Raw genomic sequence first — 12785 nt, 5'->3', positions numbered from 1 at the left:
AAGTATCAGAATGTGCTCGTGAAACTGCAGAGTCCGGCCGGGCTCCTATAACTGATAACATCTGCACGCCATGGTTTAGGTAGAAACACTTCTGAGGACTGTGCACTGAAGTGTATATAAACTACAGTGTTTCTCTGCCTTGAAGACTGCAGCTCGACACAGGAAGGCTTCAATAAATAATTCAGCAGAGCTTACGATGGAGAGCTTCTCCTGCGGGCCGAGGGCCGGTGTGCGCTCCCTCGGGGCGGCGGTGGGGACGGGGGGCTGGGTCCGGGCCGTGGGGCTCTGAGCCGGAGAGCCGCCAGCTGAGGAGACACGGGAGACTGATGAACATCACCCCTACTCATAAACCACCCAAACACACTTCTCACTGGATTCACATCAGTGTGTCATTCTCACCTGAGCTGTGAACACGCATGGCATCCTAGAAGAAACACACACAGAAGAACAAAATATCAAGAAATAACACACAACTGTTCAATCTATTCACACTGCAAGACAGAAGCGTGTTGCTTGAGCAGTTTACACACTTTCCTGTAGCGTTACTAATGTTATGATGTGCACCGCACACAACTAGCCTGATCATTCACTCACTCACGGTCCTGTAACTCGCTTCTTAATGGTCTTTAGAGTTGCTTTTCTACAACCAACTATATGAGGGTCATATTTCAATGCACAGAACACAAGCAAAACAAGACCGTTTCAGAGCTTGCCAAGACTTGCTCACTGTTTATCACAGCTGCTTTACAATTTGTAGTAATGTAAATTAATCGGAGCACAGATTCTCTTGTTTAATTTGATAAACTGTGTAAAACTTTCACATAAATGTTAATAAATTAGAAATGTTATAGCTGAGCTGAGCAGATGTGCAGGGACGCAACACTACTTCACCCATTTATGTCCACAAAGAGCACACAAAATACTCCCAAAGCAATAGTGTTTCATATTCTTAATATTTAAACCTGTTTGCGGCTTTAGAAATGCATGCAATCTTTGTAATTTACAGATATTAAAGCATCATGTTACAACAATCCCAGTCTCCACAGCTAGACTATTTCCAGACTTAAAAGGAGAGATCAACTATATGCCCAAGGTTGAGTCAATCATGGTGAACAGTCCGTCAGAGTGACCAGCTGTGGTGCTCGTAGACTCATAGCTCACTCACAGCGGATGTGGTCTAGATGCGGTCTGGATGCTGGATGCGGTCTAGATAGGGCTGGATGCAGTCTGGATGCTGGATGCGGTCTAGATGCGGTCTAGATGCGGTCTGGATGCGGTCTGGATGCTGGATGCGGTCTAGTTGTGGTCTAGAGGCGGTCTAAATGCGGTCTGGATGCGGTCTGGATGCTGGATGCGGTCTAGTTGTGGTCTAGAGGCGGTCTAGATACGGTCTAGATACAGTCTGGATGCGGTCTAAATGCGGTCTGGATGCGGTCTAGATGCGGTCTAGAGGCAGTCTAGATGTGGTCTCGATGCGGCCTAGATACGTCTAGATACGTCTAGATATGTCTAGATGCGGTCTGGATGCGGTCTACATGCGGTCTGGATGCGGTCTAGATACGGTCTGGATACGGTCTGGATGCGGTCTGGATGAGTTCTACATGCGGTCTGGAGGCGGTCTAGATACGGTCTGGATGCGGTCTGGATGCGGTCTGGAGGCGGTCTGGAGGCGGTCTAGATACGGTCTGGATGCGGTCTGGAGGCGGTCTAGATACGGTCTAGATACGGTCTGGATGCGGTCTGGAGGCGGTCTAGATACGGTCTGGATGCGGTCTGGAGGCGGTCTAGATGCGGTCTAGAGGCAGTCTGGATGCGGTCTAAATGCGGTCTAGATACGTCTAGATGCGGTCTGGATGCGGTCTGGAGGCGGTCTGGATGCGGTCTGGAGGCGGTCTGGATGCGGTCTAGATGCGGTCTGGAGGCGGTCTGGAGGCTGTCTGGAGGCGGTCTGGAGGCGGTCTGGAGGCGGTCTAGATGCGGTCTAGATACGTCTAGATGCGGTCTGGAGGCGGTCTGGAGGCGGTCTGGATACGGTCTGGATGCGTTCTAGAGGCGGTCTGGATGCGGTCTAGATACGTCTAGATGCGGTCTGGATGCGGTCTGGAGGCGGTCTGGAGGCGGTCTGGAGGCGGTCTGGATACGGTCTGGATACGGTCTGGATGCGGTCTGGATGCGGTCTGGAGGCGGTCTGGAGGCGGTCTGGAGGCGGTCTAGATGCGGTCTAGATACGTCTAGATGCGGTCTGGATGCGGTCTGGAGGCGGTCTGGAGGCGGTCTGGATACGGTCTGGATACGGTCTGGATGCGGTCTGGATGCGGTCTGGATGCGGTCTGGAGGCGGTCTGGAGGCGGTCTAGATGCGGTCTAGATACGTCTAGATGCGGTCTGGATGCGGTCTGGAGGCGGTCTGGATGCGGTCTGGATACGGTCTGGATACGGTCTGGATGCGTTCTAGAGGCGGTCTAGAGGCAGTCTGGATGCGGTCTAAATGCGGTCTAGAGGCAGTCTGGATGCGGTCTAGATACGGTCTGGAGGCGGTCTGGAGGTGGTCTGGAGGCGGTCTGGAGGCGGTCTGGAGGCGGTCTGGATGCGGTCTGGATGCGGTCTGAATGCGGTCTAAATGCGGTCTAGAGGCAGTCTGGATGCGGTCTGGATGCGGTCTAGATGCGGTCTAGATGCGGTCTGGGCCGTTCACACCTGTACATCGCTGGCTTATTCCCAATCAGGGACTTCATTTATTACAATGTTGCATTTTCTTCTTGGTTCGGTTCGCTTTCACAAGGCAACATTTCATAGCATACCAACATGTGTTTATTTCAGGTCACATGTGAGTTAAGCTGTCCTCTTATTGGTCAGAGTTTCCTCTGCTTCATCCATCAAGATGGATTGACGAGTTCGCTCCCAAAGCTTATTGTGGCTTTATCTGTAGCTGTCAAGACACACCAAACACTTATACGAATGTAGCCATCATTACCGCTTAGTTAGATGAAGAGGCTCTCTTTGGTCTTCAACTGCGTTCACTAATGTGCAGAATCACAGACTCAGACACTGCTGCTCTTTATATAACACATTTCCCGTTATGAATTATGATATTAGTTCGCTGGTCCGTTAGGTCGGATTGCTTTCTCACAGGGTTCGTACAGATACTGTAAAATGCAATTCCAGGACTTAAGGACTTTTCAAGCACTACTTTTTGATTTTCTAAGGTCTCCAATCAGAGATCTCACTTATCAAACAATATCTTTATTATCTTTCAACTTCTAAAAAAGGGAAATAGATAAGCAAAAATAAACCAATAAAACAAAATGATACAAATAAAGTGTAGCAGATGCAATGACTGGCAACCCATTGAAAGGACACTATGACAAAGATATCGCTTTCCTTATTCAAACTGATTTTTTCTGCCATTATTATATGATTGATCTGAAGAATGAAAGCTGTATCATATACTTGGATATTTATGAGCAATATCACACTCATAGCCATGCAAAATGGCTCTATATATCAGACGGGCTGCAGCTTCATTTTGTGTGAAAAGATCGTTTTATAGATAAATTTAAACACTAATTTCACATATATTGTCTTTCAATAATTCAAGCGTTTTTCAAGTACCTCTTCATAAATGTTTTCAAGGATTTTCCAGGACTTCAGTTTCAAGCATTTTAAGCACCTTGTACGAACCCTGTTTCTCACCTCAACCGAACCGCCCCAGAGTTCAGTCGGGCCGAGACCACCTCGCTCAGCCGATCTCGGAGCGACTGCTTCTGTGCGGATCCGAGCGCGATCGGCGTGTTCATATGTGTCTTAACGAACCGAACCGTGAGAGAAAACGAGCCAGGTGAGAGAACGGCCTGAACCTCAGGCAGTGTGAGCAAGCTTCTGTCAGTCAAGCACTACCTTACACCTGGCAGAGGAACGATACCTACTCTTCTCTTCAGGCCAGACTGCTTCTGGCACCAGGAGCTCGGAGACGAGTCTAGCTACTCACAGCACAACAACACGACAGTGAAGAGAAAACAGGAGAAACAGTGGAGTGAAAGAGAGAGGAGAACAGCAAATCCAATCAATATTTATAGGAGCTGAAGAGTTTGACAGCTGTCACACACACAGATGGAGCTGAAGAGATGTGGATAAGAAGAGAGACAGGAGTGTGTGTGGTGCGTGGTCACCTGGATCTGGCTGCTGTGTACGGGCAGGGTTGTGCTGAGCATGTTGACGTTGGGTGTGGAGGTGGAGCGCAGTCTCGGGGTCAGAGCTGAAGGGCTGGAGTAACTGAACACATGAGCTAATGAAACACCAGACTAGCGCATACACACGGACACGGTTATCGAGAAACAAGAACATCACAGAAACTAGGGGATGGGGGAACCTGAAGACAAACAGCACTTTCATTTCAATTTATTACTCAAATTTCATAAAGCAAAATCCCACTGGATGGCCTTACCCACAACACACTGTGTGTCATAGCTCCAGTAATCCACAAATGTTATTTAAAGAGCTCGCATTAAGCTTTAGTGGCGTCTACCCAGGCAAAGCTCACTGGTGCATGTGTTTTGAGTGTTTGCTGAAAAAGCCAAAAGAGACCGCCATATATTGCTTGGGTCCCTTTTTTAATCCATATACACTACAGGTCAAAAGTTTTAGATTGGTAAGATTTTTTATGTTTTTAAAAGAAGTCTCTTCTGCTCACCAAGGCTGCATTTATTTGATAAAAAAAAAAAAAAAAGTATTATTGTGAAATATTATGACAATTTAAAATTATTGTTTTCTATTTTAATATATTTTAAACTGTAATTTATTCCTGTGATCAAAGCTGAATTTTCAGCATCATTACTCCAGTCTTCAGTGTCACGATCCTTCAGAAATCACTCTAATATGAGGATTTGATGATCAAAAAACATTCATTAGTATTTTCAATGTTGAAATCAGTTGTGTACATTTTTTTTTTCAAAATTCTTTGATGAATAGAAAGTTCAAAAGAACAGCATTTATTTAAAATAGAATATTTTCTAACATTATAAATGTCTTTACTGTCACTTTTGATCAGTTTAACTCATCCTTGATGAATAAAAGTATTGATTTATTTTATTTCTTTCCCCCAAAAATAAAAATAAAATTCTTACTGACCCCAAACTTTTGAAGGGTAGCGTTTAATGTTACAAAAGCTTTAGATTTCAGATAAATGCTGTTCTTTTGAACTTTCTATTCATCATAGCATCATGAAATAAAAATGTTTTCAACACTGATAATAATCATAACAGTTTCTTGATCATCAAATCATCATATTAGAGTGATTTCTGAAGGATCATGTGACACTGAAGACTGGAGTAATGATGCTGAAAATTCAGCTTTGATCACAGGAATAAATTACACTTTACTATATATTCACACAGAAAACAGCTGATTTACATTCTAATAATATTTCACAATATTACTGTTTTTGTTTGTATTTTTAATCAAATAAATGCAGCCTTGGTGAGCAGAAGAGACTTCTTTTAAAAACATTAGAAATCTTACCGATCTAAAACTTTTGACCGGTTTTATTTTATTAATGAGATATATGAACTGGCCCCTCGACTGGCTTCTCCCAAGGGGTTTTCTCTGTTCTGTCACTGATGGAGTTTGTGTTCTTGCTTAGTTGAGGACGCTTCATATTCAAGAGTATTGTTGATCTGACGGCACTGACTCTATTATATAAGACCTGAGCGGATGATGACATCACTGTTGTACAGCCGAATTAAACACTACATATTTGATGAACTTTACACAGTTATTGGCATTCTGTATAATATAAAAGTAACTAACTATAGAAATAAAGGTGACTTGACTATATGTAACCCAGGCTTTCCTCAAGCCATCAAACCACGGCAGTCGCTGAGCGGTGTGTGTACATTTACAGGACAACAATGGTTTTGCATCATGTGATCTGAGACGATGCGTTACCTGTTTCGGGTCAGGGACTCCCTCATTCTCCGAGATGTGAGCGTAGGAAGAGACGGAGTCCCACTTTCACCCGGAGTGGGGAACAATCTGCCAAACGCAGAGCAGTCGAGCGTCATTCATGGTGAAAATATCAGACTCGTATGTACCATGAAAACAGCTGAGAAATGCCTCAGACTGAATGGGGGAGTTCTGTAAGACTACCTCACGAAAGCTCATGTAGACACAGACGATGTGGACTGAAGCTTTCATATCGAGGACATGGAAACTAACTATCATGGCACTTTATGCTTTTCACTCCTCCTTTACAATGAAGTCATGTCTTTGTATTATCTTTCTTTGCAAATACTGATGTGAATATTCACAGTTTCACTGATCAATAACTCAGCGTATCATGTAAACAGTGAAGCGGCTGTGCCCTGATGTTCAGCTGTCGGGTGTTGTTGAGGAGGATGATGAAGACTCACAGCAGCTGTCTGATGTTCGTCCAGTCCACACACATGGTGGGCACTCTGGTGCTGCAGTGCTCGTGGAACTTGTAGCCACACGTCTGGCACCGGAAGCCGTTCAACAGGAACTTCTGGCAGATGTCGCAGAAAGCCAATTTCAGAAATGTTTTTCTAACCTGAAAATGAAATCATCTTTTTAATTTGAACTATGAACAGAGTTCTTCAGGTGTGCACAAACAGGCGTGTGTAACACTCACAAAGTTGTGTGTGGTCAAGGGGACATGGTCTAAAACCTCCACTAGGAGTTCCTCCCCGATGAGCGAGGTCGAGTCCGTGCTCCAGTCCATGCGAGACTTCTTGCTGCAAACATACGCACACGTCAACCAGTTATGAGGGACGATACCAATGTGAAGCGGACACATTAGGAATGAAATTTACTATCAACATCAGATCCTATAGCAATATCCCACCGAATGAATACCTTTAAATAACGCATAGTTGCGTTATTTAATGAAAATGAAAAACCATGCTTGAAGTTGTGGCGCACTGATCAGGAAATCTGAGGCAGATACGGATCACCTATATATTAACACTAAAATGACTGATTTGATAAATATTGGCCGAAATGAGATATTTGACACACATGTATGAGCACACTCTGAGGACACAAACAAAAGTGGTGGGATTGCGAGCTATAATTAAACAAAACGTGAAATTAGCACTAACTACAGTACAGTATTTAGCTGTGAAAAGCTTTATTTTACGAAAGCCTTAGCGCATCATTGCGAAACTCTATATGTGTCATCAGGACTCTGCCTTGAAGGTACTCAAAGTTCCGGAACAGCGCCACCTTCTGGCCAAATTTTATACGTTTCAAAAAATGCTAATAATGTTTGATTAATTTTGCCTATTTTAATGAAACTGATCTTGATAGATTCATTGAGTAATACCGAGAACAATGATACCAATCATGACATATTTGCTTGAATTTGCTGTCCGCCATTTTGATTTTCTTTGAAAACATACTTTTTCGAACATCTAGACCGTTGGTCTGATTTACACCAAAATTGGCCCAGATCATCTTCAGACCATGCCAGGAAAAGGTTATCAAAAGCTTTTCAATAGACCAAGCTGTTCTCGAATAACACGTCAATGAAACTGTAGGCATGATGCCAAGCTGATTTTGTGGCTGAAATCGGCCACACTTTGGCATATCGACACCTCACACTGAACACACTATATCTGATAACAGCTCTATTGTTTTGTTGTGTGTTAATTGTTCTATTTTCATTTGATTACATTTTAAAAGCTTGATTAAACTGTTAAAGTTTATATACATTTCCTCATCCTTCCCTCGGGTTATTTTGACCCAAAAAATATAAAAAAGTAAAACAAATTTTTTAGTGTTCATCGGAGGGGTCCAAGACCCCATGACTTTTGTCGCACTTGAACCACGAATACACAAAAAATTTAATGGATTCGAGGAGTTTTGTGGTTGAAATTTAAAAAAGTAACAGATCCTTCCGTCTCGGGTCAATTTGACCCCATAGGAATGAGTGGGATGAGTGGGATGAGTGGGATGCTTCAGGACACACAGAAAACCTAAAAAAGCTCAAATTCAAGCTGAAAATGCTAAAACTTTAACAAAAAATGAGGACCCAGCGGAACAGCTCATTTGCTCCATATAGAGCTATAAGGCCGTCTAGTGGCAAGAGTCTTGAAATATCATGTTATACTACTATTTTTTTCCACAAGAGGTCGGCAAAGACACCCAATGTAAGATATTTTGAGCTGAATTAAAAGATTTAGGCACGAAATTGAGAGTCATTTTGAATTTGTTGAAAGAATGTGAGGAATGTGTTTAAATTACTAAATTACAATTTATTTATTATTTATTGATCAAATCTAGTAATTTAAAGGTAAATAAAATAAAAAATAGCACACAAAAAAATTGCATTAAAAAATAGAAAAAATATTATCGAAATGAAATAAAATAAGCTTTCTGGACAAAAAAAAAAGAAAAAAAAAAAGAAGTATAATTTTAGGGCTTCGGGTCATTTTGACCCACAAGGGAAGGACTTGTTACAGAACGCGAGGATAGGATGATTACATCATGAAACACAGAATCCAAAATTAAAAGGTAGCTACTCTGTTTATATTCAGTTTAACAAATATGTGGAAAGCATTTCCTTCCCCATTAATGGTAAATAAATATCGTGATAAATATCAATAATATGGTAAGATATAGAAAAAAAGGTAGTGCTGATATGAACTGACCTCCTGTGTCCGGGGTGGAGACTGAAGACAGCGCAGCACTCCGGCTGGAGCCCTCGAACCTTCAGCGCCTTGATCAGGCAGCTGTGCAGCGTCACGCCGGCGCGCACACACACCTGCACACACACCACCCGCCATGAGCACAGCCCTACGACCAGTCGTACTGACGTTTTATCTAAGACAAGGAGGAACTGGCCACTGGATTTAATAGTCTTCAAAATTCATGGCAACAATAATTTCTACGTTTTGAGGCAGATTACTGTTGGGGAAATTGTTTCTCGCAGCTTTATTGCTATAATACTGCAATATCAATAATCACACAACAGTTCAGACCACACTCTTCTGCCAGTGTTTGATCTGCTCTACTGAGTGTTCAGCACCGGCACTGACTGAGATGCTCTTTCCCGCCGCTCTATGAGTCGAGTTTCTGTTTGTTACAGAGCGGAAATTCGCCTTTGACACTGGTGACATAGAAACATTCACATTAATGCTTAAAAACACATCACACATTAACAACACAAACACAGAATGAACAAAATTATACAATTAAACACTGTTCCCATCATTCCAGAAGAATAAACACACGCTATAATGCCGGCCATTCTATTGTATCCCTTTAGAAAATTGTACGGTTTAAGATAATCACTGCCATTGGGATAAACGATTTTTTATACACGTTTCTTCTGGCCAAAGGAATTTTGGTTTCACTTTATTTTGATGGTCCCTTTAACACATGCTGTTGACTATAAGTAACGCTGCACCTACATGTCTACTAACTCTCATTAGGGTGTTAGTAGAGTATTAGTAGACTGGTAGGGTTAGATTAAGTTGACATGTAGTTGCAAAGTTACTTATAGTCAACAGCACGTTCAAAAGGGACCATCAAAATAAAGTGTTACCGGAATTTTGAGTCTACGCCCAGATGGGAGCAATTCAACAGCAGAACGAAGGGGAGAGTATGGTCTCGTTTCCATCAAACAGCCGAGCAAGCCCTGAACGCGGTCTGAGAGGCTCTCACCACTGTCCTCTGCTGGTTGGGCAGGAAGACCCGGATGGTCCGGCTGGTTCTGGGCTCGTCTGAGGACTGGCGCTGAGGAGACTGCATCACACAGGAGCTCTCAAACACACACTCCTTGGTTCCCAGGCCGTTGGTGACGCTTCTCCACGCTCCCTGAAGCTGCTCCATCACGATGCCCTCTCACACTGACGTCTGGGGAAACAGCACAGCGTGAGCTAACAAACACCAATACACTACCACTATCACTGAACTCTGGTGGCAGATCCAAACTGTGTGTAAAACGCTGCTATAATCACACAAGATAGAAAAACAAGAAATCGTTCACTTCTATCATTAGGCAGCTTTAAAGAACTGGGCCATGAATAATAGCAGAGGTCAATGCGAGTTAATCACTCGCATATTATGCGAGCAAATTTCATGCTAGTCGACTAAAAAATGTCTTTAATTAGCAAATGGCTAGTAAATTGTACAATTTCTGTCACCTGTGATTGAGTTAGAGGCAAAAAATAAGTTTAGAGCAGAATATAATTTCATTGCTGTTTGAAAAGCTACATTTGGCTTCTGACCATTGAAAATGGGTCAAATTCAACAATTTGAACATGGAGTCGCATTGGGATCCCCATTTCTGTGTGACTGAACCATATAAGGACCTTGAAAATAAAGATTCCAAAGGAAAAGTTTATTAGAATTAGACTAGAAGAGTATTAAGAAATCTTAGATACTTTTAGACGCAAACTTTTTTTTTTATTGCACTCAGACATATTCTATGCAATTGAATTGATAGAAAAAAAAGAGACATTTCTAGTTTCAACATTATTTGTTGTTCAGATATTCCTCTTTAAAAGACTAAAGATCAGCTGTACGCAGAGCGACCCACATTTGGTTTCTGACCACTGAAAATGTCTTCCAAGTTGTTCATGGAGCCGCATTGGGATCTCCATATCTCTGGCTTTGTGCCATTTGGGGCCTTTAAAATCAAGATCCCAAAAGAAACGTTTGATAAGAACCAGAATCTAGAAGGATATTTAGAAATCCTTAATACTTCTTGAGTTACAGGCATGCAAACTTGGGGCAAATAACACAGGAAGTGCTTTTCCCCCATTTCTGAACTGTCACTGCTGGCATGTAATGCAACAAAGAAGTAAGCAGGTTTTACTAATACACCAATCTCAGTGTAAAACAATATTGATGCTGCCATCTCTTAAAAATAATTTTACCCCCCTGTAATTTGGCTCAAAATCTCAGGTGAAAATAGTCATTTTGATTCCCCTATAGAAAATACTGGATTACTTAGACAATGTACATCCATGACATTTAATATTTTGTCTTTCTTCTTCATTAATGCATTTCTTTCACCTGAAAAAAAATGGTCAAAATCAGAATATTTAGCCGGGGATCTCTGGTTGAGTTATTTCTATATTAGTTAAGCTAGTAGCTTTAGCTGTGGTATAGAAAATAAAAACGACAATTGTGAAATTTCACTGGTATCTAATTTTGTTTTTTTACAAAAGTGTTTGTCAGAATACATGGTTACATGGTCAAAAACAATGAAAACAATATTTATTAATCTGTTTGTTTGTGGCGGGGCTGATCACCCAGTAAAAAAACAAAAACATTTTAATCCCAGTTTAATGGTAGGGTAGGCGAGTTTCGGAGAGGCTAGCAATAGCGAGCTAAGCTTCGAAAGCATAGCATTCGGCATTGATAGTGTTGACATATTAGAAACGCATGAATGCGCGTCATGAACAGCTCCGAGTGTCACGGGTTACTTTTAAAAAGTAATTAGTTACAGTTACTAGTTACTTCTTTCAAAAAGCAACTAAATTAGTTACTCAGTTACAAATTATAAAAGTAACTAGTTACCTCAGAAAGTAACTATTGCGTTCCTTTCAAGTACATTTTTAAATGCTCAAATGTGACCCCGCCTCCACCCCTCTTTAACTGAACTGAAAATACATGTACATGTTCAATTATTTATGATAAATCTGAATATTATAATGAAATGGACACTTAATACAATACATTATTAACAGAAACGATGTACACAAATCTAAACTATATTAATGTTGCTGTGGGACAAAGTGAGACTAGCCTCCAATCAAATGCCATGTATGTAGATATTATGCATTATAGTGTATCGATACACATAACACAATAGATGTTTTGGAACTTCTGATATTTATTGCCCCTCAACGAGCCACAACTGGGCAAAATTAAATTACGCTTAAGCACTATACCAAAAAGAAATAACAAATATAAACTCTTTGTAGTGCAAATATTTTTTTTTTTTTTAAACTTCAGACAATTGCTAGATATACTGTACTTCAAGTATTCTCTTCCTCGAAAAAGTAGAACAGTGTAACAATATGAGATATACCAAGAGTAAAACAAGTCTTTGCCTCTCGGCTCAGGCCGGGTTCACACTGATAAAAAAAACAGCATCAATTATAGTAACGCGCCGCATTTTTTGGCAGTAACGGTAACAGCGTTATTAAGATGGGAAGAGTAATCAATAAGATTACTCGTTACTGAAAACAGTACCGTCGTTATTTATTCCCATCACTGGTCACGGGTTTCCATATCTTCCAAATGACAGCAGTTATGGCGTGAAAGCAGCATGAGCTGGATGCTTGGGTTCAGGAGGAACTGTAAAAGGCTTCGTCTGCGCTGCTCTGTGACTGACGTCTGTCTACAACTCTGACGTCTGCGCTGCTCTGTGACTGACGTCTGTCTACAACTCTGACGTCTGCGCTGCTCTGTGACTGACATCTGTCTACAACTCTGACGTCTGCGCTGCTCTGTGACTGACTTCTGTCTACAACTCTGACGTCTGCGCTGCTCTGTGACTGACGTCTGTCTACAACTCTGACGTCTGCGCTGCTCTGTGACTGACGTCTGTCTGCAACTCTGACGTCTGCGCTGCTCTGTGACTGACGTCTGTCTGCAACTCTGACGTCTGCGCTGCTCTGTGACTGACGTCTGTCTACAACTCTGACGTCTGCGCTGCTCTGTGACTGACTTCTGTCTACAACTCTGACGTCTGCGCTGCTCTGTGACTGACGTCTGTCTACAACTCTGACGTCTGCGCTGCTCTGTGACTGACGT

The 12785-nt window shown here is 42.1% G+C and overlaps 1 protein-coding gene across 3 annotated transcripts in view; it reads right to left on the bottom strand.

The window, feature by feature from the left end:
- The window catches only part of raf1a (Raf-1 proto-oncogene, serine/threonine kinase a), a 41824-nt gene that overhangs the window by 26683 nt on the left and 2356 nt on the right, over positions 1-12785 (bottom strand). The window contains exons 2-10 of one of the 3 annotated variants that reach the window (XM_084099104.1): positions 9681-9872; positions 8666-8778; positions 6646-6748; positions 6407-6564; positions 5943-6029; positions 4169-4271; positions 3926-3979; positions 400-424; positions 196-305 (exon numbers count right to left, since the gene is read on the bottom strand). In XM_084099104.1, coding sequence (XP_083955230.1) covers positions 196-305; positions 400-424; positions 3926-3979; positions 4169-4271; positions 5943-6029; positions 6407-6564; positions 6646-6748; positions 8666-8778; positions 9681-9848 — 921 coding nt within the window. In that variant the 5' untranslated portion in view covers positions 9849-9872. Of the gene's footprint in view, positions 1-195; positions 324-399; positions 425-3921; positions 3980-4168; positions 4272-5942; positions 6030-6406; positions 6565-6645; positions 6749-8665; positions 8779-9680; positions 9873-12785 lie in introns of all 3 variants that reach the window. The other 2 variants (XM_084099105.1, XM_084099106.1) reach the window with 2 other exon arrangements.

Source organism: Abramis brama (assembly GCF_963993115.1).
Source record: "Abramis brama genome assembly, chromosome: 22".
Taxonomy (NCBI): domain Eukaryota; kingdom Metazoa; phylum Chordata; class Actinopteri; order Cypriniformes; family Leuciscidae; genus Abramis; species Abramis brama.
Note: the sequence above shows the minus strand (reverse complement) of the source record. Positions and strands in the feature narration are given on the sequence as shown.